A 23,776-nucleotide genomic window follows, 5' to 3' on the forward strand; every position below is an offset into this window, starting at 1 on the left:
GGAAGTATATAAAAGGACATTCCTCTCTGAGCATTTTTAAACTACTAGAGTTCACCTTGCATTAAATGCCTAAAGTTAAATGTTTTGAATAATCCACACAATCAAGAATTTTGCACGAGGGGTAAAGGATTTCCATGTGCAGATTTCGCAACCGGTTCATGAATTTGCAGAGTTGACTGCTTGGAATGGATGTGACATCTGCAGAACTATGCATCATATTGACAGTAGACAGGTTTTTTTTGTTTTTTGTGCCTGAAAATGTTTTACTAATGCGACCACAATTTCAGAAGATTGTAGATCCAGTGGAAAGGGAGTTTTAGTCACAATCAAGCTATTTATTGTCAGTCTAAACCATGTCTACAAGAGCATTTCTAGCCACTTTCCTTCTCGCCTTTTATAAATGCATGAATCAGCCAAAGGCTTCATCCACAACACTAGGTGCCACTAAAGATCAAGACTACAGCAGAGTGAAACATAAGAATTACTTAATGTACCTTGTACCTATAGGATTCATGTTTTTGTACAGGTAATGAAAGTTAAATATCAAAAGGAGCCATTTACATAAAAAAAAAACACACATTTAAAATAAAAATTTTGCCTTTAAAATTAAGCTTTTGACTGAGAATTGAGAGGGTTTGAAAAGAAGATTTGTTCATTCACACTTAAACCAATGTTGAGGACATACTTCAAGGCTTCCTTCCAGCAGCTCTGGTCGCAGCTCGACAGCAGCGGTGTCTGTGACTAAAAAGTCTTAATCAAGGCCTGTAAACATAATCCAGAAAGAGTCAGTAGAGGAGCAGAGCACACAGAAGATACCATCCAACCTTCCTGACTCCAATCTCAGGTTTCACCCCATTGCTTTGAGCCATGGTCTTCTATCAGAAAAAAACATGGTCATCAAACTGACACCCTGCTATAACCGGTGACCGTCAAACCCCGAGAACTGGCGCAGTGCCTAAGTCATATTCACTTTCTGTGGAGGAAGCCTTGATCTGCAGCAGCTAAAGGTGTTGAAGTCAGCAGCAACTTAGCACTGTCTCACGTGAACCTGCTGAGCCTCAGTAGCAGGTGTTTCTTAGCTTGTTTCAAAAAGAAACATTTTCGCCTTATACCATAATAATTAGATGTTGCTGCAAACCAAAAGTCCATTTAGGTCACGTTTTGAATAAGTTTACATGGGATAAACATTTTCAGAGGCTGATCTTTTAAAGGAAAATCTCTCTGCTCAAAGGCCATTGCTATATTAGCTATAAAACATTAGCTCTAGTCACTGGAAGCAAAGTCTCAAAGTTGCTAAAATCTGTAATAATAAAAATCTTTAATGGAAGGTCCAGTTCAATTTTTTCTAGAATATTATTTTACCTTTTTAACAGTAATTAAAAAATTAGTTAATTAAATTACAGTTTATCATTGTCGTCTATAAATAACTAATAATAATAATAATAATAATAATAATAATTATATATATATATATATATATATATATATATATATATATATATATATATATATATATATATATATATATATATATATATAAAGATGCCTATAAATAAACACACACACACACAAATAATATATAAAATAATATATAAAAAATATATACGCTATAGCGGGTAAGTTCATCAGAGCTTTATTTAGCCAAGGGAAAGACTCTTAGAATATTATATACAACTACAAAGAAATGGAGAGTAACTTCATTGCAGATTCTGAGCCCATATTAAGATTGTTGAAATTTGAGGTCCTGAAACATGATAAATTCCATGCATGTTCCAATACACCATCACACACAAGGTGCAACGTGAGCCGATTCCTCAGGAGCCTGATGGCGTCTGAACATTGCAGGAATTCCATGCTGACGTTTGGGTGTGAATGGATTGATGGAATCTCACCCCACTGGGCCGTCCCTCACTCACACAACCAGTGCTGGAGCCATTTATTAAGGTGGCATATTGCTTACTGTCAGCAATTTCCTCTCATGGGAATCCCCGGCCTTTTCTGCCCTGGCTGGAGGGATTCACCTGTTTATTGGATCCATCTCCATGACTCAATCTGCTGTTACTGATTGCTTGGAAGTGCCTTACTGATTCATGTCTGTTTATATCAAAGCATATGCAGAGTTATTTTTAATGTCGGGAGTTGTAGACTTCATTAATAAAAAAGACATACAGCTGCAAGTTATAATAAGGGAGTAAAACTTGGTTTTCGGTATTAGTCTATATGTATCAGCCTTGCATTTAAGTTCTAATGGCCAGTGTTGGGTAAATTAGTAAATGAATTAATTAAAAGCTACAAATCACATTTTCAACAATGTAATTAATTTGCCGTACTAAATACTCTTTCTAAAATGTATTGCATTACTTATTACTAATTGCTTTATAAATCCAATATCAGACTTGACCAAGAATAGACATGAAACAGCTTTTAATTCTTTCAGATAAATCATGTTAAGTTTAATTTTTTTATCATTAGATGTTATATTTTGATGTTAAATCCACTTTTATAGAGAATTGTTCTTTTTAGTATTTAAAGCAATTACATTTGAAGTAACTGTAATTGAATTACTGAAGAATGAAGAGCAATCCCTTACTTTTTCAAGGGCAAAGTAATTAAGTCACAGTAATTTATTACTCATCAGATGCAATCATTCTGAAAGTGATTCAACCGATATTGTTCCTCTTTGTTGTTACCGTTATAGGCCTTACTGTGGTGACTTACCTATTCTCAGGATTTGAACCATTGCTAAAACTTTATTGTTATCCTCCTTGGTGTAAACAGGCCCTTACACTTGGCAAAACTATCACTTTCATTATTATATCAAGTTATGTTAATAATGTAAATGAGAATACTTGATGTAGAGGTCCCTGACTGGCTGTGATGACAATAAAGTTATAATTAATCAGCTCTGGTCCAACATAAATAAACAAGCAAGCAAGCAAGCAAGCAAAAGAGAACGACTCATTACCAAGCCAGTTGACCCAGACAACTTTCAGCACACAGGAGTCAGAGGTGTGCTGGTTCTCTCTCTCTCTCTTTCTCCATATCCATCAGCACCAGTGAACCTGAGGCATCATCACATTTCTGCTTGGGGCCTCGTGGTGTTAGTTGTAAAGTCGTCCGGTGTAACTGCTGCTAATGACTCTTCTTAAGGAGTCGCTCTGTGCGGGTGCTCAGGTGTCAGTTGAGCTTCAGTGTGCCAATCAAAGCCAGCCCACCCTCTGCTGTCTTATACAGTCTGACTGCTATCTGTTTGAGCTCTCGGCTGAGTGTGTTGTCAGAATGACTCCTGTATCTTTACATCAATAGACTCATTTGAAAAAAGGTTTTCAAACTATTAGAAGGTAGCTTAGTAGCGTTTAGAAGTTAGTTTTGGGCTCTACCTCCGTCAGGCTGGAGCTATCGGATCCAAAAAACTGGTGGGGTGGCGGAAAGTCGAGGAGCCACAACAGACAACACTCTCGAGGGGCAAAGATGTCCCGTGAGAACCACGGTGAGCGTGTGGACCACGCTGCCCTCTCGCAGGACATCCGTGAAGAGGAGCCCCCTGACCCCCAGGAGTGCTGCACGCTCGTCACGATCAACATTTCAGGTCTGCGTTTTGAAACGCAACTTAAAACCCTCGCAAGATATCCGAACACGTTACTAGGAGACCCAATGAAAAGGATGCGGTTCTACAACCCGAAGAGGAACGAGTTCTACTTCGACAGGAACCGACCCAGTTTCGATGCGATCCTGCATTACTATCAGTCTGGCGGGAGGCTTCGGAGACCCATTAACGTGCCTGTTGAGATCTTTATGGATGAAATTCAATTTTTCGAAATTGGTGATGACGCCATCGATCGTTTCCGAGAGGACGAGGGTTTGCTGAAAGAGGACGATCGTCCCGTTCCGGCCAATGAGTTGAAGCGTCAATTCTGGCTGCTGTTTGAGCATCCCGACAGCTCTGGTCCAGCCAGAATGATTGCTATAGTATCCGTCACGGTCATCCTGATATCCATTGTTATCTTCTGTATGGAGACGTTGCCGGAATTTAGAGAAGATAATCTTGTGTTCAACAATCACCTTGCGCCGAACGGAACCACTGCTGGGAAAAGATCTAACGTTAGTACATTCACGGATCCGTTCTTCTTGTTGGAGACCATCTGCGTCGTTTGGTTTTCCTTCGAACTGTTTGTAAGGTTTCTTGCATGTCCGAGCAAGCCCGCCTTCTTTAGAGACATCATGAACGTCATAGATATTGTGGCTATTCTTCCATATTTCATTACTTTGAGTTTAGACCTTAGCGAAGTGGAGTCGAACTCACAGCAGACCACGTCTCTCGCCATTCTGAGAGTCATCCGCTTGGTGCGCGTCTTCAGGATTTTCAAGCTCTCACGGCACTCCAAGGGTCTCCAAATTCTCGGGCAGACCCTACGAGCGAGTATGCGAGAACTTGGACTGCTGATATTTTTCCTTATCATCGGCATTATATTGTTCTCCAGTGCGGTGTACTTCGCCGAAGTGGATGACCTGGAATCGTCTTTTACCAGCATCCCAGACGCGTTCTGGTGGGCTGTTGTTAGCATGACTACTGTTGGATATGGTGACATGTACCCTGTGACGGTAGGAGGCAAAATTGTTGGATCAATGTGTGCCATTGCAGGAGTCCTTACAATCGCCCTGCCGGTACCAGTAATCGTGTCGAACTTTAATTACTTCTATCACCGAGAGCACAGCGAGGAGGAGCAAGCAGAATACACGCACGTTACGTGTGGCCGCACGTCGCCTTTTGTTGGTGATCTAATTAAAAGCGACAGTAAACCCTCGCTGGTGAAATCAGAGCATTCAGACGATGACAGGAATTCAATAAGCATATTAAATGTCAGTCCATCAGAGGAAAATACAGGCAAACTCACAGATGTGTAAGAACACGTGCGTATGTGAAAGACATAGTCTTGCTGTGTGTATAGGTTTGGGTTTCTTGTTTCAAGAGTTACAATTTTAGATTCTGACTCGATGAATTTTGTTCAAAGCCGTTGTTGGCTATAGTTAAAATATGTCACAGTTGAATTCTACATTAATGCGCCAAGCTTCCATCATTATCAATTAAAGATATAAATCAGGGTTTTCAAAATAAACAAATATATATATATTGGAGGATTAAATTAAAGAGTTTATGAAAGTGCTTAAATCAGCCCAGAATTTATTTTGTTTTGTTACAGTTAAAAGAAACAGCAGCTGTTTCTTTGAACATGTCTCATCTACATCAGAATATTCAGAATCTGAAGAATTTACAGGATTTATTTTATGAAGGATTTTAAAAATAAAATTCCTTAATTTTTATTGAACAAAACTTGACTGGCAGAAGCCAGGCACTTCTCCAGCTTACATTCACACAAAGGATCCCCAGCAGAATTTTGTCCTCGGATGTTCGACACTTCAGGCACTCAACTGTCACAGCTGGAAGGGCTATTGGACTCTGAAGTTGGTGACAAAATAACCTTATACAAATCATACACTGGACTGTTGAGTAGATAATGCATAATAAAAATATATAGTGTATAGTATGCAATTTGGTACATAACTTAAAGAGTTAGTTCTCCCCAAAAATTCTAATTCATTCTCTATACTTATTTACAATTGTTTTAAAAGTTTTTCTACAAGTAATATAATTATGAAAAACTGTAAACAAGTTTAACCAAAATTTATTTTTTTCTTTTATTTAATGAAATGTAAACATTTAATTTTTCGGTAAAAAAGAGGATTTGCTATTAAAATTAAAACATGGAAGAAATATTGTGTTTTATTTTTTTTTAAATAAAGTTTTATAAAAAAAATTCAACAGTAGTAGCAGTATCACATACATTCTACTAAATAATAGTAATATTTATAGCACAATGCCTTTATGTAAAAATGAACTTTTATTTTGACAGGTTACCGTGAATACCTTTAAATCGACACTGGGTTTACTCAAATGAAACTGTAAAATGCTTCTGAAGTGACTCAGAACAGTTCTGTTGATGTTGTTTTTGTATTTATGCTGAATTTACTGCAACCTTCACGTGCTTCAGTCTTCGTAGTAAACAAACCCGCACATCTCTGCCATTCATTCATTCACACAGAGACGCACATGCAGGATTCATATTTCAACCAACTTTTGTAGCTTAAGATTTACAGATACTTGTCCATATGGAGATTTGATTAATTTATGGTAACTTTGACAAATTCCGTGACTGTATATATTAAAATGTAAGTTTCATTTTCATGACTGGATTTTGAGATTCTGTCTGCGTTTTCTGCTTCGCGTAAAACATAGCGCTGTATGCGTCAAGAACAGGGTTAAGCGGGTACTCGGTAAATAAAACTGGTACTATGACATTTTCACTTTTTTTGTACCGACTTGGTACTGTAGTATTATTATTATTACTTACCCTAAAGTCATCCTAGGTGTATTTGACTTTCTTTTTTCGCATGAATCCAGTCAGAGTTATTTTAAAAATTGTCTTTGATTTTTCAAGCTGTTTAAAGCCACTCAGTGGGTGTTGCTGTTCCTTCAGTACAAGATAAGTTTAATAAAAATCAGCTCTGGACTAATGAGTTATGAGGTCGGCATTGCGCATGCGCCAGTGAGTCATGTGAAAACCAACGTTTGTTAACAGGAGCAAAGGAAGCAAAGTTTCCTTACTTTAGCAGTCTCCTCTTGGCTTATATTGAAATCTGCCTATATACTTCTTTACAAATCCTAATTTTTGTGCTTCTAATTAGTGACCATTGTTTCGTTTTGATCTCTCCTCTGCATTTCTGCGTGCGTCACTTCTGAGCGGCTCATGCGCAAAGCTGACCTCATAACTTCATTCCCCCAGAACTGCATTGTTTACAACAGTGAATGCAAGCTAGATTCAAGTGATTATTAAGTTTGAATATGGATATTTTTCTTATAAAAACTCATCGATTCACTACAGGAGGCCTTTGTTCACCCCTCGGAGCCAGGTAAGGTGAGACACGTTTTTTATTAATGGAAGCACTTTTATTAAACTTCTTTTGGACTGATGCAGTGCAACATCCACCAAGTGGCATCAAACAGCTTGAAAAATCAAACATATATTTAAATAACTCTTACTAGATTCTTCTAAATGAAGAAAGTCATATACACATAGAATGACTGTTATTTATAAAGACTGAGTCATTTATGACCTTATTTTAATTATTGGAAGAACCAACCCTATAGTTAAGCTCCTGTAAAATTAAATAAAATTCAGATTTTATTTTCAATAGAAATTCATTCATTTTTTATTAATGGCTTAAGAATAGCAAAATATGTTAGTAGGCCTAATCATGAACATGGTAATAGGCAAATAGTTTGTTCCCTTATCACTCAAAAAAGGACCAACGTGATTTTATGTGTATATTTCTCCCACTTTCAACGGAATTTGTTTTTTTTTTAGAGAGTTGGCTACCGCATTACGGCCTAGCAGTAAACTCTTCTGAGAACATATGTCACATTCACTGATAGGTGCATGTCTCATTATCCGTGGCACAACTTTGATGTTGTTTCTAATTGCAGGAAGCAGCAGCTGTATGAAGACATTTCTTCTCTATAAAGAAGACAGAAGTTGATATAAGGCTACCTGCATAAACATGCAATTTGTGTGTATTTTTGTCAGTAGCGGTCTGTCAGAGGCTGTGTTCAAAAGGAACAAACAGACAAACTGATACATTTAACTCTTTCATTGTACCCATAAATGTGCATAATGCATAAGATTTTAATATTTTTATTACGCAGAAGCCCTGATGAGTTTTAATCATTGCACACAAGTTTGCATTATTACTAAACTGACCAATTAGATTAGACATTAGTTCCGTCCAAAATGCAAAATTAGGCTAATTTAATTAGCTTATTTCCGCATATAGCCAATCGTTGTCAGAGCGGCAAGCATTCAAACCAATCAGGTTTCGGTTCACGTTATTGCGTCATCAAGCCGCACAAGATGTGAACAGAAGCTTTAGTCAAAATATGATTAAATATACAAATGAATGAAGGATGAGACTGATTTACAAGATGATAATATACATTTACCAAAATGAAGGAGCAAATGACTGAATTCAAACAGGTGAGTTAATATTAGAAAGAAAGGGGCTATTTATATATTGAATGTATATCATGTGTGTACATGAGAATAATTAGCAGTAAATATATAAATAGACTATATTGCTTCATTAATTTACAAATCATCCTCTCAAAATATCCTCATAGGCCACTACTGATTTTTGTAATATATTGTGATATATTTGTTATCGAAAACTTATTTACATTTTATTTATTGAATGTTTTAGGCTTTAAGTCTTCATTATGTTATTGCCTTGTGAGATATTGTTCTTAAAATGTATCTATAATCTCTGCCTTGTGTAATCTGTGTACTTTAAAGGTGCAAAAATTTTACTTTCCATATGTGGCCATTTCTCATGATAAGATGTACTGTAAGTATATAGTCTGACACCTTGACATCTTGGCTAGTTAACCTACCCACGTGACAGCATCAGACCAAGTGAGCAAGATTTTTCTAATACATTAATGAGGTATGAATTGTTAATTTTTTTTTGATAAATAAATATTTTGTCACATTCATGATTAAACATTGTTTGAATCATTTCTCTTGATAAATTAAGTTTTAAAGGTTTTCTTTAAAGTAAAACTTAACATTATGGATTGCAGACCTGAGTGATCCAGGTAATTATCCTGTAAAGATGTTTTATTTTGTAGTTGTTTATTTAAAAAATACTAACATGCTGATGATGCACAAATATTTCTACTGTGGCATTGTAGCGTGTTACTTTGAATCATATTGCCCACCAACCTGGAGGGGAAGCTCATTGGATGATCATTTATTATAGCAATGGCCCAACAAACACTTCCAATTTAACTCAGTTGTGCTTAGTCGAGGTCCTTTTTAAAAAAGTTTTGAAATCAAGGCATGCAATTATACTATTTCTCCAAAAATCAAGATAAAGTAATACGGTCTCGGTCGGTTTAAACAGAGCGATGAAACAGTTACAAAACTGTACAATTACTCCATCAATAATGTATAACAGGTGGGATCTGTGACACTTCAGACAGCTCTGATTAATGACTACTGATGTATTTACGTTGATTGAAGTCATTGGGAAGTCATTGAACGGCAAAGTGAGGGGAGGAAAGGTCTGCCCATTTCTTATTTATGATATTTAGCAGTTAAGAGCTCACCCACTCCGGCTGCTGTTCTAACAGTGCCTCATAATGATGACTGTAGTGCTTGTACTCTGTTTGGCTGATGAACATGTTCAGGAGATCAACTTGATATATGTTTAATGTAGGTACCAGCTAACAATTTACCAAGTTCATAAGTCATCCTGTATAGCAAATATTTATCTAGTGTTTCCCTCTCTGATTCAAGTCATGAGTTCTTTTACATGTTCCTAATGGGTGGATTTCATGCACCGATCATTTATTCTGGTGGTGTTTTTTATCGGTTTGATTATGTTTGTGCGCCACCTACTGGTGAACTTGAGGAAACATCACCGTCCACAAGGATAAAAAAAAAGATTTTGTATTACTACATAGTCATCAGAATTATACTGTATTGTTTCATATTTAAATACATATATAGGTTAATTATGTGTATTACATCCGTCAAACTTATTAGGCTTAAACGTTTCTGTGCTGAACATATTTACAGTTACTTAAGGTATTTTTGGGAGGCTTAAAATAAAACGTGGCTTAATAAAATAAAATAAAAAGACAAATTGTGAGCATTCTGAAATGCTGACGTATAAAAAACCATAGAAAGTGTTTTTAAAATATAAATATTTAAATAATATTAAAATATTATTTATTAAAACATTTTTCTGCTAAAGTAAAAAGTCACATTTTGATTTTTAATGCCTTTTTAATGTAGGTTCTGTTCAATTAAAGGTCAAATGAGTAACCCTAGGAAAATCCATATCTGAGAACATTACAAAAGCAATACCTGAGGAATATTCATTGCTTAAAAACTGTATGAAAACTGATATTTCGAGGTGTAAGGAAAATATTTGTACTGTTTACTTAATGGCCAAACCACATTTTAGAATCATTAAATAACATTTTTGTGAAAAATTGTGTTACCTGTTTACAAACATGAATGCACACAATTGCATTTATAATTTGCCACATGACAGCTGTATCTTAAAAACATGTCGGATATCATTAACCTGCATGTCACTGGTGTATTCTTGATCAATTTGTCAATTAAAAAGAATGATTTCCCCACCACTCTATATGACAGAAATAATGATGTATTGAGTGACTCACAAATTCGAACGTTTCTTTAAAAAAAGAAAGAAAGAAAGAATCCAGGTAATTATAAAGGATAATGGAAGTGAAATTTATAAAAACAAACTGCCTATAAAATCTCTCTAACCAAGTGTGCTGCAAAAATCGCCTTCCGTACGAGTACATACACCCACCCACGTTATTCTATAAATATTCCAGCCCCCGCACGAGCTAGTCTCAAACAACACGCATGGAGTTGTGTGGCGTTTTAACTCTTTTGGATGGGTAAAAAGTCGCAGTATTCCACGAAGAAGAGCACTTTAGAGAAGTCGTCTTTTTATTGTGGTTATTGGTTAGTGTGGTCAGTTAAAGTATCTGTGCACATTAGTGCTCGGCGAATCAGATACTGCGCCAGTGTTGGCACATAAATGCTCTCGCGCATTGCGTGGACAAGCACTTGTAGCCACGCGCGGTCTGCATTGCGTCGAACCCCTCCCCCATGCTGTCCTACCCCCTCTCTCCAGCTCCGCGTTCTCCCATGTGCAATACAGTGCAACAATATGTTGGGCATGATTATAGAATTATTCCCTCTCTCCTTATTGATCCCCCCTTTAAGAAGCCTTTCGCATCCATACCCCCCTGTCAGTGTGTCCAGAAAAAACAAACTGCTCGTCATCTTGTCTACTCGTAAGAGGGAAATTTTGCTGATGCAGTAATGTCTGGAAATGGTATGGTTCGCTTTTGCCCCTTAATGTATCTCCCGCCTGAGCTGAGCTGCAGCATTTCAATTTCTCATGCAGTATAAGCCATTTACACCAAGGTGCCGCCGCGCGAGCAGGAGCGGAGGGAGGACGTTGCGGCTTCATGTTTTCTTTCAGCCTTTTTTCTGCTTCTTGTCTTTTAGCACACGTTTAAATTGAATGTAAAGCTTTGTAATACATCTCAAAGCCATATGTGCATTTTTTTGTTTCATTATAGCACCGCTTGCGAATGTCGTGAATCATTTCCGTCATTTATGGATGTGATATTTATGGAAAGCAACCGAACAGTTTGAAAGTGAGAAGATGTGAAGAGCCTTTTACAAGCGTATTTTCTACAACAAAAGGGAATCGAGGGTGCTTTACTGACAGGAGACTGGCAGAAGACGCATTCCTTCAGTAGGTGAGCACTAAAACTGCATGAATAAGCCTGAAGTGAAAGTCATTTTCATGTTTTCCTAGCTATTTACTCAAACTTACGTATATGCAATTTAATAATATGTTTCCCTAATATAGTGAGAAGTAGATTGCATGTATGTGGTGATGGAGTAAAAGTGACACTGTCCTGTCACGTCTTTTCAATATCCTAATTGAGCATAATGATTCAGAATTGTGCTCTTAAGGCTATGCATTTCTGTAATATATACATACAATAAAATGTAAATAAATAAATAAGTAGTGTGAACTTGCTGAGCTAGCAAATATCGCCGCTGTTCGATCCATTTTTCTCTGACTCGGTGACAGAGGCAGCTGTAGTGGATGCAGTGGAATGGAGCGATGGTCGAATCAGTGACAACCGCAGTGGGGCCATACTGAGGAAAGATCAAGTTATACCATACACCCAGGGATCGAGATAGATCTGAGGGTCTGGAAACGGAGAAAAGGAAGGAAAGCGACGCCTTTGGGAGGGCAGTTAGATGTCTACTCAATTAAATTAACTCCTGCGGAGCTCCATCTTTGACCTGCAGGATGACAGTCGTGGCTGGGGACAACATGGACGAGACCTCTGCCGTGCCGGGGCATCCGCAGGACACATACCCCCCTGACCAAGACGATCACGAATGCTGTGAACGGGTGGTCATCAACATAGCCGGGCTGCGCTTTGAGACCCAGCTCAAAACTCTTGCCCAGTTTCCAGAGACTCTGTTAGGTAACCCAAAGAAGCGAATGCGCTATTTTGATCCCTTGAGAAACGAGTACTTCTTCGACAGAAATCGTCCAAGCTTTGATGCCATCCTCTACTACTATCAGTCTGGGGGGAGACTGAGAAGGCCTGCAAACGTCCCGTTGGATATGTTCTCAGAAGAAATTAAGTTCTATGAACTTGGGGTGGAGGCGATGGAGAAGTTTCGTGAAGATGAGGGCTTCATTCGCGAAGAAGAGCGGCCCTTACCGGAGCGTGACTTTCAACGGCAAATCTGGCTTCTGTTCGAGCATCCCGAAAGCTCAGGGGGCGCCAGAGGAATTGCTATTGTGTCTGTTATGGTCATTTTGATTTCCATTGTCATTTTCTGTTTGGAGACTTTACCTGGACTGAAACAGGACCCTGAGGGGCGAATGCACACTGTAGGCAATAGCACCTTCTACTACAAACCAAACATCTTGAAAGATCCCTTCTTCATCGTAGAGACCCTCTGCATCATCTGGTTCTCATTTGAACTGATAGTGCGCTTCTTTGCTTGCCCGAGCAAAGCAGCCTTCTTTAAGAACATGATGAACACCATAGACATTGTGGCCATCATCCCCTACTTCATCACACTGGGTACAGAGCTAGCAGAGGAACCAGACTCAAAGGAGGCAAAGGGAGAGCAGGCAACATCACTGGCCATCCTCAGGGTGATCCGTCTGGTCAGGGTGTTCAGGATCTTTAAGTTGTCCAGACACTCCAAAGGCCTTCAAATCTTGGGACAGACCCTGAAAGCCAGTATGCGAGAGCTTGGATTGCTTATTTTCTTCCTGTTCATTGGTGTCATATTGTTCTCCAGTGCTGTGTATTTTGCAGAGGCAGAGGAAAAAGAGTCCTACTTCACCAGCATCCCAGATGCGTTCTGGTGGGCAGTTGTGACGATGACCACCGTAGGCTACGGGGACATGGTGCCGGTGACTATAGGGGGCAAGATCGTGGGTTCGCTGTGCGCCATCGCTGGTGTGCTTACAATCGCCCTCCCCGTGCCTGTCATCGTGTCCAACTTCAACTATTTCTACCATAGAGAAACCGAAGGAGAGGAGCAGGCCCAACTCCTCAACGTGAGCAACCCGAACATTGCCTCCGATTCCAACTCCAGTCGTCGCAGCTCCTCGACCGTCAGCAAGTCTGAGTACATGGAGATAGACGGAGACATAAACAACAGCATCGACAATTTCAGAGAGGCCAACCTCAGAACTGGCAACTGCACTATCCCAAATCAGAACTGTGTAAACAAAAGTAAGCTGCTAACCGATGTTTAGAGACACTGTAGAAAGTTCGGTCACATACATATGAATGCTTACTTTACCTCCTCTCGAGAGCCCTTGCGATGCAAATATCTCTACAATGCAGATGAATGAAAAAGACTACACCAAAACATATAGCACATAACTGCAGCGAATGAGGCAGATGATTCAGTATATACTTAGTCTAATATATTTCCAAAGAGGATGATTGAGAAAAAAGCCTCTTCCAGCACCTAGCTAACATCCACAGGCATTGAAGAACTCTCGACGACGGGATTACTTAAACATCACGCATGGACTGCAGACTACATTTCAGCAAGCTGCACACTGCATCCGAGAAAGTGCATAAAATACCAAGTGCAGTGTTCGGTGGACGCCTCGTCTGTAGGTGGTCTTCCTCAACTGACCAGCAAAGCACCTTATATGAACAAGACTTATCTTCTGCTGGGATGCTACGGAGGCCAAGGTCATCGCCTCATGGACATCCGCATTGCTGCTATTTTCCAGCAGATGCTGTAATTTAGAAATCACCAAGTGATTAAATGCCATGCCCTTTAGATATAAGACTGCACAATGCCGAAAGAGGAGCCTCATAGTTAGCATGTTCTGATTATCCTCATTTTGATATTGGCATGCATCGGACATTACCTCATGATTATAGGAAATCCATTCCTGTTTTGCTTTTCGTTCGCGTTCAGTTCCATCGGCTCCCCTCTCCATAGACCTCCTCTCATTTGTCACCATGAAAAGTGCACTAGTGTGTCATGATTTGAGATGCTTATCATTTAGGTGTATTTAAAGACTGAATGTTTAACCTTAATGATATCATAGCATGTCAAAAGAACCTGCATTATGGCCTAATCAACTAAGGTACTGTGTATCCTAGTATATTTAATGCATGACATCGGTATAATACAGCTTGTTGCAATTGAGATACCTCATAAGGGTGTCGCTGTTACAATCAGGGAAACTAGGGACGTTGATTCCTTGACATTTTCTGAAATGTGGCAAAATATATATGCAAGCCCCAACACTGGGATGCAAACTTTTCAATCTAAAAAGTAGTCAAAGACAGAAAAAGAACTATCGAGATACTATCAAATGCATATACTCATACTAAGCGCACCTGTTTAAAAAAAAAAAAAGAAAAAAAAAAGGGAAAATTTATATAACTTAAAAAGTGCAGTGCATGGGCATTCTCTCTCTCTCGAGGAACAAAAACAAAAAAACAAAAAAAACCTATGGGCAATTATACTTCACGCTTCCATTTTGCAATCAAATTTAGGATTTACGATATGAAAACTTGCTTTATTTAGCTTAGCAGGATGCAAAAGAGATCATGGCAGAATTACTCATATTAGTTGCTAGTGCCTTTGACCCTCTCAGCAACCGGACAGGTGAAAGTGCCTCTGAGTAACTGGAGTTTTAGGCAGGGCAAGGGAACAATATCTGCTCTAGAACTGTCATAATGTATATTGAGGCTGGTCGTTACAGTGTATACAGAGTGCTTTTCATTTTCGTTGTTGTTCTTTTGAACGTTACACATGGTTGTCAGGCACAAATGCTAACCTTTTCTGTGTTTTCATTTGACAGCTGAGCTTAAATATGAAATTGGACATTTGGACCTTTTAGAGTTTCAATCTGCATATCATTGTAGTTTTGATTATGTTGTGCCATAATAAAGATTCTACCTCAGTGAGGTCGCTGCACAGCTCACTGCAGAGCAGAACATGAGAGTACATAACAGCCTGTGAAGTGTGATGATACGTCAGAAATAATACACTTAGAGTACCCCAGAATTAGCCTTTTTGCGAGCACTTAAAACAAACGCAACAATGCGAGCGCCCCGACCCCTCGGATCTGAAACGTTCCCTTGCTAAGCACAATCAACATTCATTTTGAATCTGTTTTTGAACATCACAGTGCTTTTTTATTTTTATTTTTATTTTTTACAAGAAAGAGATCCGAGGAGAGAAAACAGTATGGGCTTTCATATACCACAGGGTACAAAGTTAATTTTTTACATTGTTAAAAATGAGCTAAATCTGTCATTTTGAAGTATGTCGTCTTAAAGTCATGTCTACTTAATGTTAAAAGTCATGCTTAGCCTATTAAGACTATATTACACCTGCAGGTGCTGTAAAGAACACATTTTAATGCAGTCCTAATTGATTTATTAAGTGTACTGATGACTTGAGCATTAATGTGAAATCTTGTGTTCATGGTAACATTGGCCTTTCCAGCGCAATTTTTATTTTTCTTGATAATTAAAAAACACTTTAAAATAGCCGCTATTAAATTAGTCTGTTTGGGGTAATTTCATTTAACGAACACAAGCAAGTCTGCCAGAGCAGCTCGTAAACAAGTTGCCAGATCATGTGATCTTTATTGATCCATGAGGTGTGATTGTAATCAAAGGCAAGCAGCGGTATTTTACCTTGGGCAGTTTGCTGTAACACTAACAAGGGTTTAGTCACATCTGCCGCATCTCTGTGTCAGGAAGGACTATTCAGGGTTTTATTCATCTGCTTTTTGTTTTAAATTCATAACATTGCTTCAGAGAAAGAAAGAAAAATGGGCTTAGCAAGCAAAACAAATCATTGTGTTACCTTTTAGCTCGAATTAAAGAATTCACATGCATGATTTTCATGCGACTTATTTTATCACAACAGTTTAATACAGTAAATGGAACAATTGTTAAATAAGGACTAACTGTTTCTACTGGGCATGTGAGTGGTGATCAAATCCTATGGTGCTAGGCATAATCCTTTATTTAATATCTACACCATAAATCATAGCAATAGGGATTAAGTGTATTATACTGTAGGACTGTCCAGAATGCTCATTTTTATATTCACCAAGGGCTGTGGCAAACTTTTGATAAGACTAGAGATTTAAACCTATTATAATGCAAGAGAAAAAAATCATTTCCGCCAGTGGAAAAAAATCATATTTTAGTTCTTGAGAGACTATAATTAGAACAAAAATATCCCCTTAACAAGTATTGCTTCCTTTCCTCTATTGGAGCAAACTACTGTATGTTAATAGAAGTTTATTTGGCCTCTGATCTGAGGTGAGGACAATTTATGAGCAACGTTTTAAATAAATTATGGCTTAGAGGTACAGTAAGTCTTTTATTAGTTGAGTCTGTGTAAATCCTTAACACATTACATATATTTCCGTACTTATTTGGTCGTTTTCTATTTATATATTTGCATCACTCCGAATTTCCTAACAACGTAATCTAAATTTATTTCAAGAAGGAATGGAAGAGAAAATACACTGTAGTGGAAAAATAAAAACAATTAATGACTGACATGCCATCATAACTATTACTAAGTAACAAGATGTGGAAAGCTAGTTGTCAAAAAATGAGAATGCGTAGTTGTGCTCCCAGGTTGTGGCCTTTTGGAGGATGTTGCAGACATACTTATTTTCTTCACCTGCGTGGCCTCGTCTAGCTATATTACCATGTTGCATCCATATGGCACTATAGTTAACTGTGCTTTAAAGAACCCATGCCCTTGATTAAACTACAGTAGACTCACAAACGAGTTTATAAGACAAGCCATCACAAATATATAGGAAGATTATAGCTTGTATTATCGATATCACGAAATAAATCAAATAAATGGCATTAGCATCAAAAATGTACTGTACATTGAACTTTTTTTTTGTAATAACTTTAAGTGATACCGCCATACCAAAACTCAACAGCAACCTAGCAATTGCAAAAATCTGCATGGTGTATGGAAGACTGCATGAGCTTAGCCTTTCAAAACTGAGGATCAACTATATGGTTGCTTTGTTTTTAAGCCCTTGCTGTCATTTGTTCCTAAAGCCATCTTCATTATTTACACACCATCGTTGTTCCCTTTTCTTTGGGGAAAGATTCTTTAATCCGTCAACTCCACTGATCAGATATTTGTTTTTGGATTATTGATTTATTTATTTATGCTTCATTTTGCTGTTTGCTTTCAGGATGCTGAATGACACAAGTCGTGCATTATAATGTCATGGAAGTGATGCATTTGACGAAACATTTAATTCCGCCAAAAAGAAAGCAGGACCGCCGACCTAGAGTCCATGCAGTGCTTGCATACTGACCATCTCAGCTACATGTTTATGTTAGACAGATGATGACGTCATGCTAATGTTTGTTCTGTGTACATCTGGTCAAACTGTTCATGTTGTCTTCCCATCTTTCTGTATGTTTTCTTGTCTTCGTTATGCTAAATTGTGTTACAATGTTTTGATTTTGTTGTACATTGACAAAGGCATGGTCTGTGATCTATGCAAGGGTTCTTTTGTTTCTTATGTCAAATATGATTTGATCATACATCCAAATCAATAAATTTTTAATTAGCAGCTGTCAGGTGTATTCTGGTTACTGGTGTTTGGAGGCTGTGGCTGTGGGACATTTTCAAATCGTTTAGCTTTGAGTAAATGACACTCTCAGAAAACAGTACAATACTCTACACTCTCAGAAAAATGTCTGTATCACCCCCAAAAAATCATGATTTCACAATATTAACAATCTGTTTAAATGATATTCCATGTTTAGAAGTAAACATTATTACACTTTTGAAATATTAATACTTTTTAAATGATTAACTAATGTTAATGAGCTAAACTTGATCTGTCCTAAATTTTATGACCAACCCTGTCGTCTGCATTAATGTTAAAAAACTGTGACGTGCAGGAAGTGACATCATTTAAATGATGTTTTACTAACAAAGTTCGGGAGGAGCACGATCAGATAATTAACCAGTTCAGCACAGGTGGAGCTCGTCTAGTTAATCATCTTAACTAGCACAATAGTTTACTAATATTTATATATATACAGCCAACTTACCTCTGTCCCACTCCAGTTTCCCGACATCCCTCCTCCACCCCAACTTCTCACTCTTAACTCATCCCAGATTAGGGATGAGGGAGTTCTCTGGGTTTGGGCTATATTGCGAACTCGGGGCCCTCCCTCAGGACAGCACACCAAATATGCTTACTATTTGCTCAGTCCAATACTTTTACAGTATAAAATAATTTTAACAGTATGACAGGAAGACAAGTACTTTTATTTCTTGTTTATTTCTTGTTATTATTATTCATTTTTTGCATTTGTCAAGATGAAATATTAAACCTTGTTACACAGGATATTGTACGGAAAACCAATCATTTTGATGTTATTTCTATAATTATGGAACTACACTTTACACTTTGAACACTGTTTGTTGATTGTGAAAAATAACTGGACACTTTGTCCTTAATTCAAACTTATCCTAAACTTTCTGCAGCAAGGTGACAAAAAAGTGATTTGATTAAGATGTAATAAGGATAGACTGTTGGGCTTTCTGTGTGTTTTGTGTATTGTAACAAAAGCCCAGAGTCATCCATCGTACACTGAACAAGCATGACAACACAAGGATGTGAACGGGCAGTTTACATCAACAAGATGTCTATCTCCTGCTTTCAATCTACATACCGCCCGCTTTTCTTTATATATACGCACATCAGACACATTTGGTTTCCCTTGAGAGTTCTAAACATGATATTGGAGTGCCTTGTGCTTGGAGTACCCTTGCTCTCTCCTCCTCCGCATTGCCCTCTGGAGCTGCAGCAGTTCTCCGCAGGCTGGATCTGGGGTGGGGTGAGCTGGCGTCTGGCCCAGTGCAGCTCCTCAGGCACAGACACACACAAGCACTGAGCTCTGGGTTCCTGTGTCTAATGTCTCTGTCCAGGCTTGGTCGGACCGACCCCATGCGTCCAACTGCTAAAGATAAGAGTCAACTGCATGTGTTCGCTGTCAAAACAGAGTTTTATCTTGTGATGTTAAAATCGTTCACATGGATCCTCCAGCTGTGCCACGATGGGGCTGGAAACTCTGCTTCACAATTAACAGCTTCAAATGTTGTAATCTCTGCCGTCTGCTACACTGATTGAGGATTTCTCAGTTATGAAGACAGACCGCCCTAATGGAGACCCTGAGTTATATGTTATCTAGGGTCAGACAGAGTTAGTGGCTTGAGTGCAAAGTCAGTGTCCTTTGTCAATTTGAATTAGAAAGTATATATATATATATATATATATATATATATATATATATATATATATATATATATATATACTACTTTTTAGTAGTATTCCTAAATATTCTATATATTCTCTCTAATATAAATATATATTCTCTAAATGACAGAATAAAATTCTATTATATTCTTTTATCATATATTTTAATAAATAAATCAAGATAACGCTTGAATGATTTATTAATTATACATTTAATAGCAGGTTACGTTTGCGATAACTTACCCAATATAGTGGGACCCCTGTCAATAACGGGTGGAAATGTTCAGTTGCTTTTTGTGTCCAAGACTTTAAAGTATGTGCCTATAGAAGCTGGTGTTCAAAAATGGGAGTATAAATGTGTGACAACTTGCCCCTTCGTCTATATACCAAAGACTAAAAAATGAATGTTGCATCAGCTTCTGAATTCATTCTGAAGGGTACACATACAGATGTAAATACTCATAAATCAGATGGAAAGTCGGGGCTGATGGGACTTTGCATTTCTCTTAGTCAGGGCTCTGGCACGTACAGTGCTGCTAGTTACTCCCTTAAAGATGGAAACTCACCCTGCACAGCTCAATAAAGATGAATCATGCATATCCCGCTGTCAACATGCAGGACTTTTCCTGTATTTGAATGCAGCGTTAATATGTTGACAAACGCAAGTGTTTCGGATCTGTTTGGTGAAGCTTTGAATGATCCGCGAGCATCTGAAGCACATCATGCTGCATCAGTCAGAGCTGCAGATGGTATTGTTGTTTCTGCAAGTGTCATGTGGTCTGATTACCTGATAAAGTATTTTTCCCTTCTCACTGACTGTGCTACTCTGAAATCTGATGGTGGCATCGGATTTCGGAATGCAGATATTAATGTGTGCATCAATCTATACATCCACCCATCCATTTATTCAGTCTGTGCCTTTCCTTTGGCTCACTTTATGGTTTCTTCCTCTCCGCATTATCTCTGTAATGCTGCCGTCAGCCGTGTTTAATAATTAAGGCATGTCCATCAGTTCGTCCATCTTATGTAAACTATGCACAGTGTTTTTTGTCAAACCAAGGCCAGTAAAAGTTGATGCACCGTATGGAAAGGAACAGTAATAGCGCCGAACATATGTGCGTTACATAGTTTAGGGAATTGAAATTGAAAAGATAAGGGGGAAAAGTCCTGCAGTGTGTGTTTTTTTTTTTTTTTATTAGCATGTTTTATGCTGTCCATATGCATATGTGCCACTTGTATCAGCACATGCAGGTATCGGTCTGTACATGAAGTGCTTATACAGTGCATGTGCTGCTTCTGTTGCTTCAGTCAGTACATCTAGCCTTTTAATAAGTTGCAGTGGCTGAGCATTGGCTGACCTCACTGTTCCCAGAATACTGATCTCTCCTTACAGCTGTGTCAGCCTGCGGCAATGAGAACGGGAGGAGACTTCGAGTCATCATCCATCAGCATGTATACGCAATATACAGCTCACGCTGTCATTTAAGGTCCATCAGACTCGTTGGAGAGGATCGTCTGGTTGTTGGTAATGTGATAGTGTCAGTGCACAGAAGAGTTCTGCTGTCCTTCATTCATTGTTATATATCTGCTGATGATACATGCATATGTCAATAATATTCAACCTTTTTGGAGAGCAAGAAATAGTGGCACTGATGTTTTTACAGTCATGCAATTTGTGTCATTTTTTATTGGCAAAAACATATTCAAGTACTTGTTCATAAGTGCAACTCTCCGACATATTAAATATATAGTTATAGTATTCAATTTCTGTTACAAAAACATCAATAACACTTTACATTAAGGCTCCATTTGTTAACATTAGTTAACTACATTAGTTAACATAAACTAACAATGAATACTTTTTAAAATCATTTATTAATATTAATGTAAATTTCAACATTTACTAATAAATTATTTAAAGTTAAAAAATGTATCTGTTAATATTGTTTCATGGAACCTCATCGTAAACAGTTAGGACCTTATTGAAACGATTATTGAACCCTGTTTTTTTTTTTTTTTTACATGCAATTATATTTTAAATAAATATTTATGACCTGATTTATACCAAATCAACTTTTCTTTTTATCATTATGAATTTCCAGACAAAGAAACTGAAGATTGAATTTCTATGATATTCTCCAAAATAATGTCTGATTAAATGTAAATGTAATACCTTACATGCCATGTAAGTTGCTTTTGGATAAAAAGCAGATCTGCCAAATGCAAATGTTAATTATCATATTAGACGAAGGTTGAAGAGTTGACATTTATCACAGAATATACTTAAATGTTTTTTTGACACAAACATATTTGTATAACTTTTATCAGTAATAAATACTCATGAAATTCTTATTTTGACTTTTGTCTGTTAACATATCACTTTATTTCCTTCATTCTCAGGTTCCGTGTGACTCCTCCCCTGATCTCATGATCTTCACGCTCAGTTTGTGAGATTGATTGAGTCACTCTTACATCACATCATCAGCTGTAGCTTTTAGCTGTTTTGAGACAGTTTGCACTTATCAAACATCCTTGACTTGTGATGGTAGTTCACATATCAATTTATTTGATTTTCTCAAAATTGGATTGTTATCATTGATTATCTTTTACACTGGTAGAGTAAGTTTCCTTTGATGGAATTTGAAGATGTTGACAAATGTGCAAATGAGTGTTTCTTTATTTTATTGTATTGTAAAGAGCAGAGAGATTTGTGCCAGTGCTTCTGAGCTCTCTTTCCCTCTCCCTCTCTCTCCATTATTCTCTCAAGAGCAGTCAAGGACGCTCAGGTCAGAAATGTTCAGCAGCTCCCAGCAGGCTTCTGCAGTCTTCCATGAAGCAGAGAATTCAGCAGTTTAAGGCGCCTGCGTGAATGATTGAGTGAGTGAGTGGGTACAACTCTTGCAGGAGAGCTGCCTGCTGCAAAGAATGTCTCTCTCACTGCCAATGAAACCATTGGCATCGCAACATCAAATAAACAAAAACAACTACGAATGTGACAGTCATAAATGTATGCATAATAAACTACAAATGTAATAATAAGGTCCATAAGCCTCTTCAGTGTCAACTTCACATCAAGGAGATTCACTGCAGTGTGGTGCGATGTGTCCAGGTGTATTAGTTGCAGCACTTGCAACTATTTCTACAGGGGAAAAAATATTGCTTGCTCTTTGAAAATGAATTGTGTTATATGCAGGTTTCTTTTTGTGTTTTGTCGGTTGCAGCTTTTGGTAAACGATGGAGAACTTAACTCCCCACTTCTCTCTCTCTTTTTCTGCCTCCCCCTCTACTGTGGTGCTGACTCACTGTCACTGGCCCAGAATATGCTATCTGCCTGCATTATACCCAGCTCACCTTCCCACCAGTTAATGCCACCTCAGCACACGAATAAAAGTTAAGAACAAACAATATGCTAGAATCTGATTATATCAATATATTGAGTTTAATGCTCAGACTTCACCACTCTACTGCATGCGTTTGCATATGTTGTGAATGCATATTAGAGCAAAAAATATCAGCATTTTTGTTGGTGATCTTGTTGGTGTCCTGTGCTGGACATCTCACTTTCACACAAGTACAGGAGAGGACATGAATTCTGCAACACAGTAAATTATCCCTTACATGGAGGATAGCTGGAAGAGAATATGCAGCTACTGCCATCTAGTGAAAACAGGAAACTCCTGCCGTAGGTAACTGTTACTGTGAACATTAAAGGAATCGTTCGCTCGCAATGAAAATTTACTGTTTACTTACACTTGTGGTGTTTCAAACCTGCAGGTTATACGCCATATTGAATTCAGCTGGGATGAAAACGGATCTGTGAGGTACAGACTTTACTCTAGGGGTCACTAAACTCGGTCCTGGGGGGCCAGTGTCCTGCCGAGTTTAGCGAAACTTTTGGTGCCCCTGCTTTACACTCTGGCACGCACTGTATAAAGGTCCTAGATCATGTAATTTCATAACTCAGAATTTGTATCTTTTTTTTCCCCGTAAGATGTTATATCAGCTGAACAATAGTTGTGTTGTTAAACTATTACAAATTATTTGAACACGTTTTCATTCCTGTTAAAAATGGAGTGTGCTGATGACCTGGATTTTTGAAATGGATTTTTGTTAACACAAGTTCAATATATTTTCTTTTTGTATTGCATGTCATAAAATACATAGGCCTAAAAATAATAATAATAATATTATATATATATATATATATATATATATATATATATATATATATATATATATATATATATATATA

General features: G+C 37.8%; 2 protein-coding genes across 2 annotated transcripts; both read left to right on the forward strand.

Annotated features, from left to right (window-relative positions):
* The first annotated feature begins 3,471 nt into the window (after positions 1-3,471).
* LOC113066449 (shaker-related potassium channel tsha2-like) lies at positions 3,472-4,905 on the forward strand. The gene has a single exon (XM_026238338.1). The coding sequence runs from the start codon at positions 3,472-3,474 to the stop codon at positions 4,903-4,905; it is 1,434 nt and encodes a 477-aa protein (XP_026094123.1).
* Positions 4,906-10,595: 5,690 nt separating this feature from the next.
* Positions 10,596-17,826, forward strand: LOC113066895 (potassium voltage-gated channel subfamily A member 1-like). The gene is made up of 3 exons (XM_026239012.1): positions 10,596-10,995; positions 11,246-11,428; positions 11,770-17,826. The coding sequence occupies exon 3, from the start codon at positions 11,995-11,997 to the stop codon at positions 13,471-13,473; it is 1,479 nt and encodes a 492-aa protein (XP_026094797.1). The 5' UTR covers positions 10,596-10,995; positions 11,246-11,428; positions 11,770-11,994; the 3' UTR covers positions 13,474-17,826.
* The last annotated feature ends 5,950 nt before the right edge of the window (positions 17,827-23,776 follow it).

This window comes from Carassius auratus, chromosome 50 (genome assembly GCF_003368295.1).
Source record: "Carassius auratus strain Wakin chromosome 50, ASM336829v1, whole genome shotgun sequence".
NCBI classification, from domain to species: domain Eukaryota; kingdom Metazoa; phylum Chordata; class Actinopteri; order Cypriniformes; family Cyprinidae; genus Carassius; species Carassius auratus.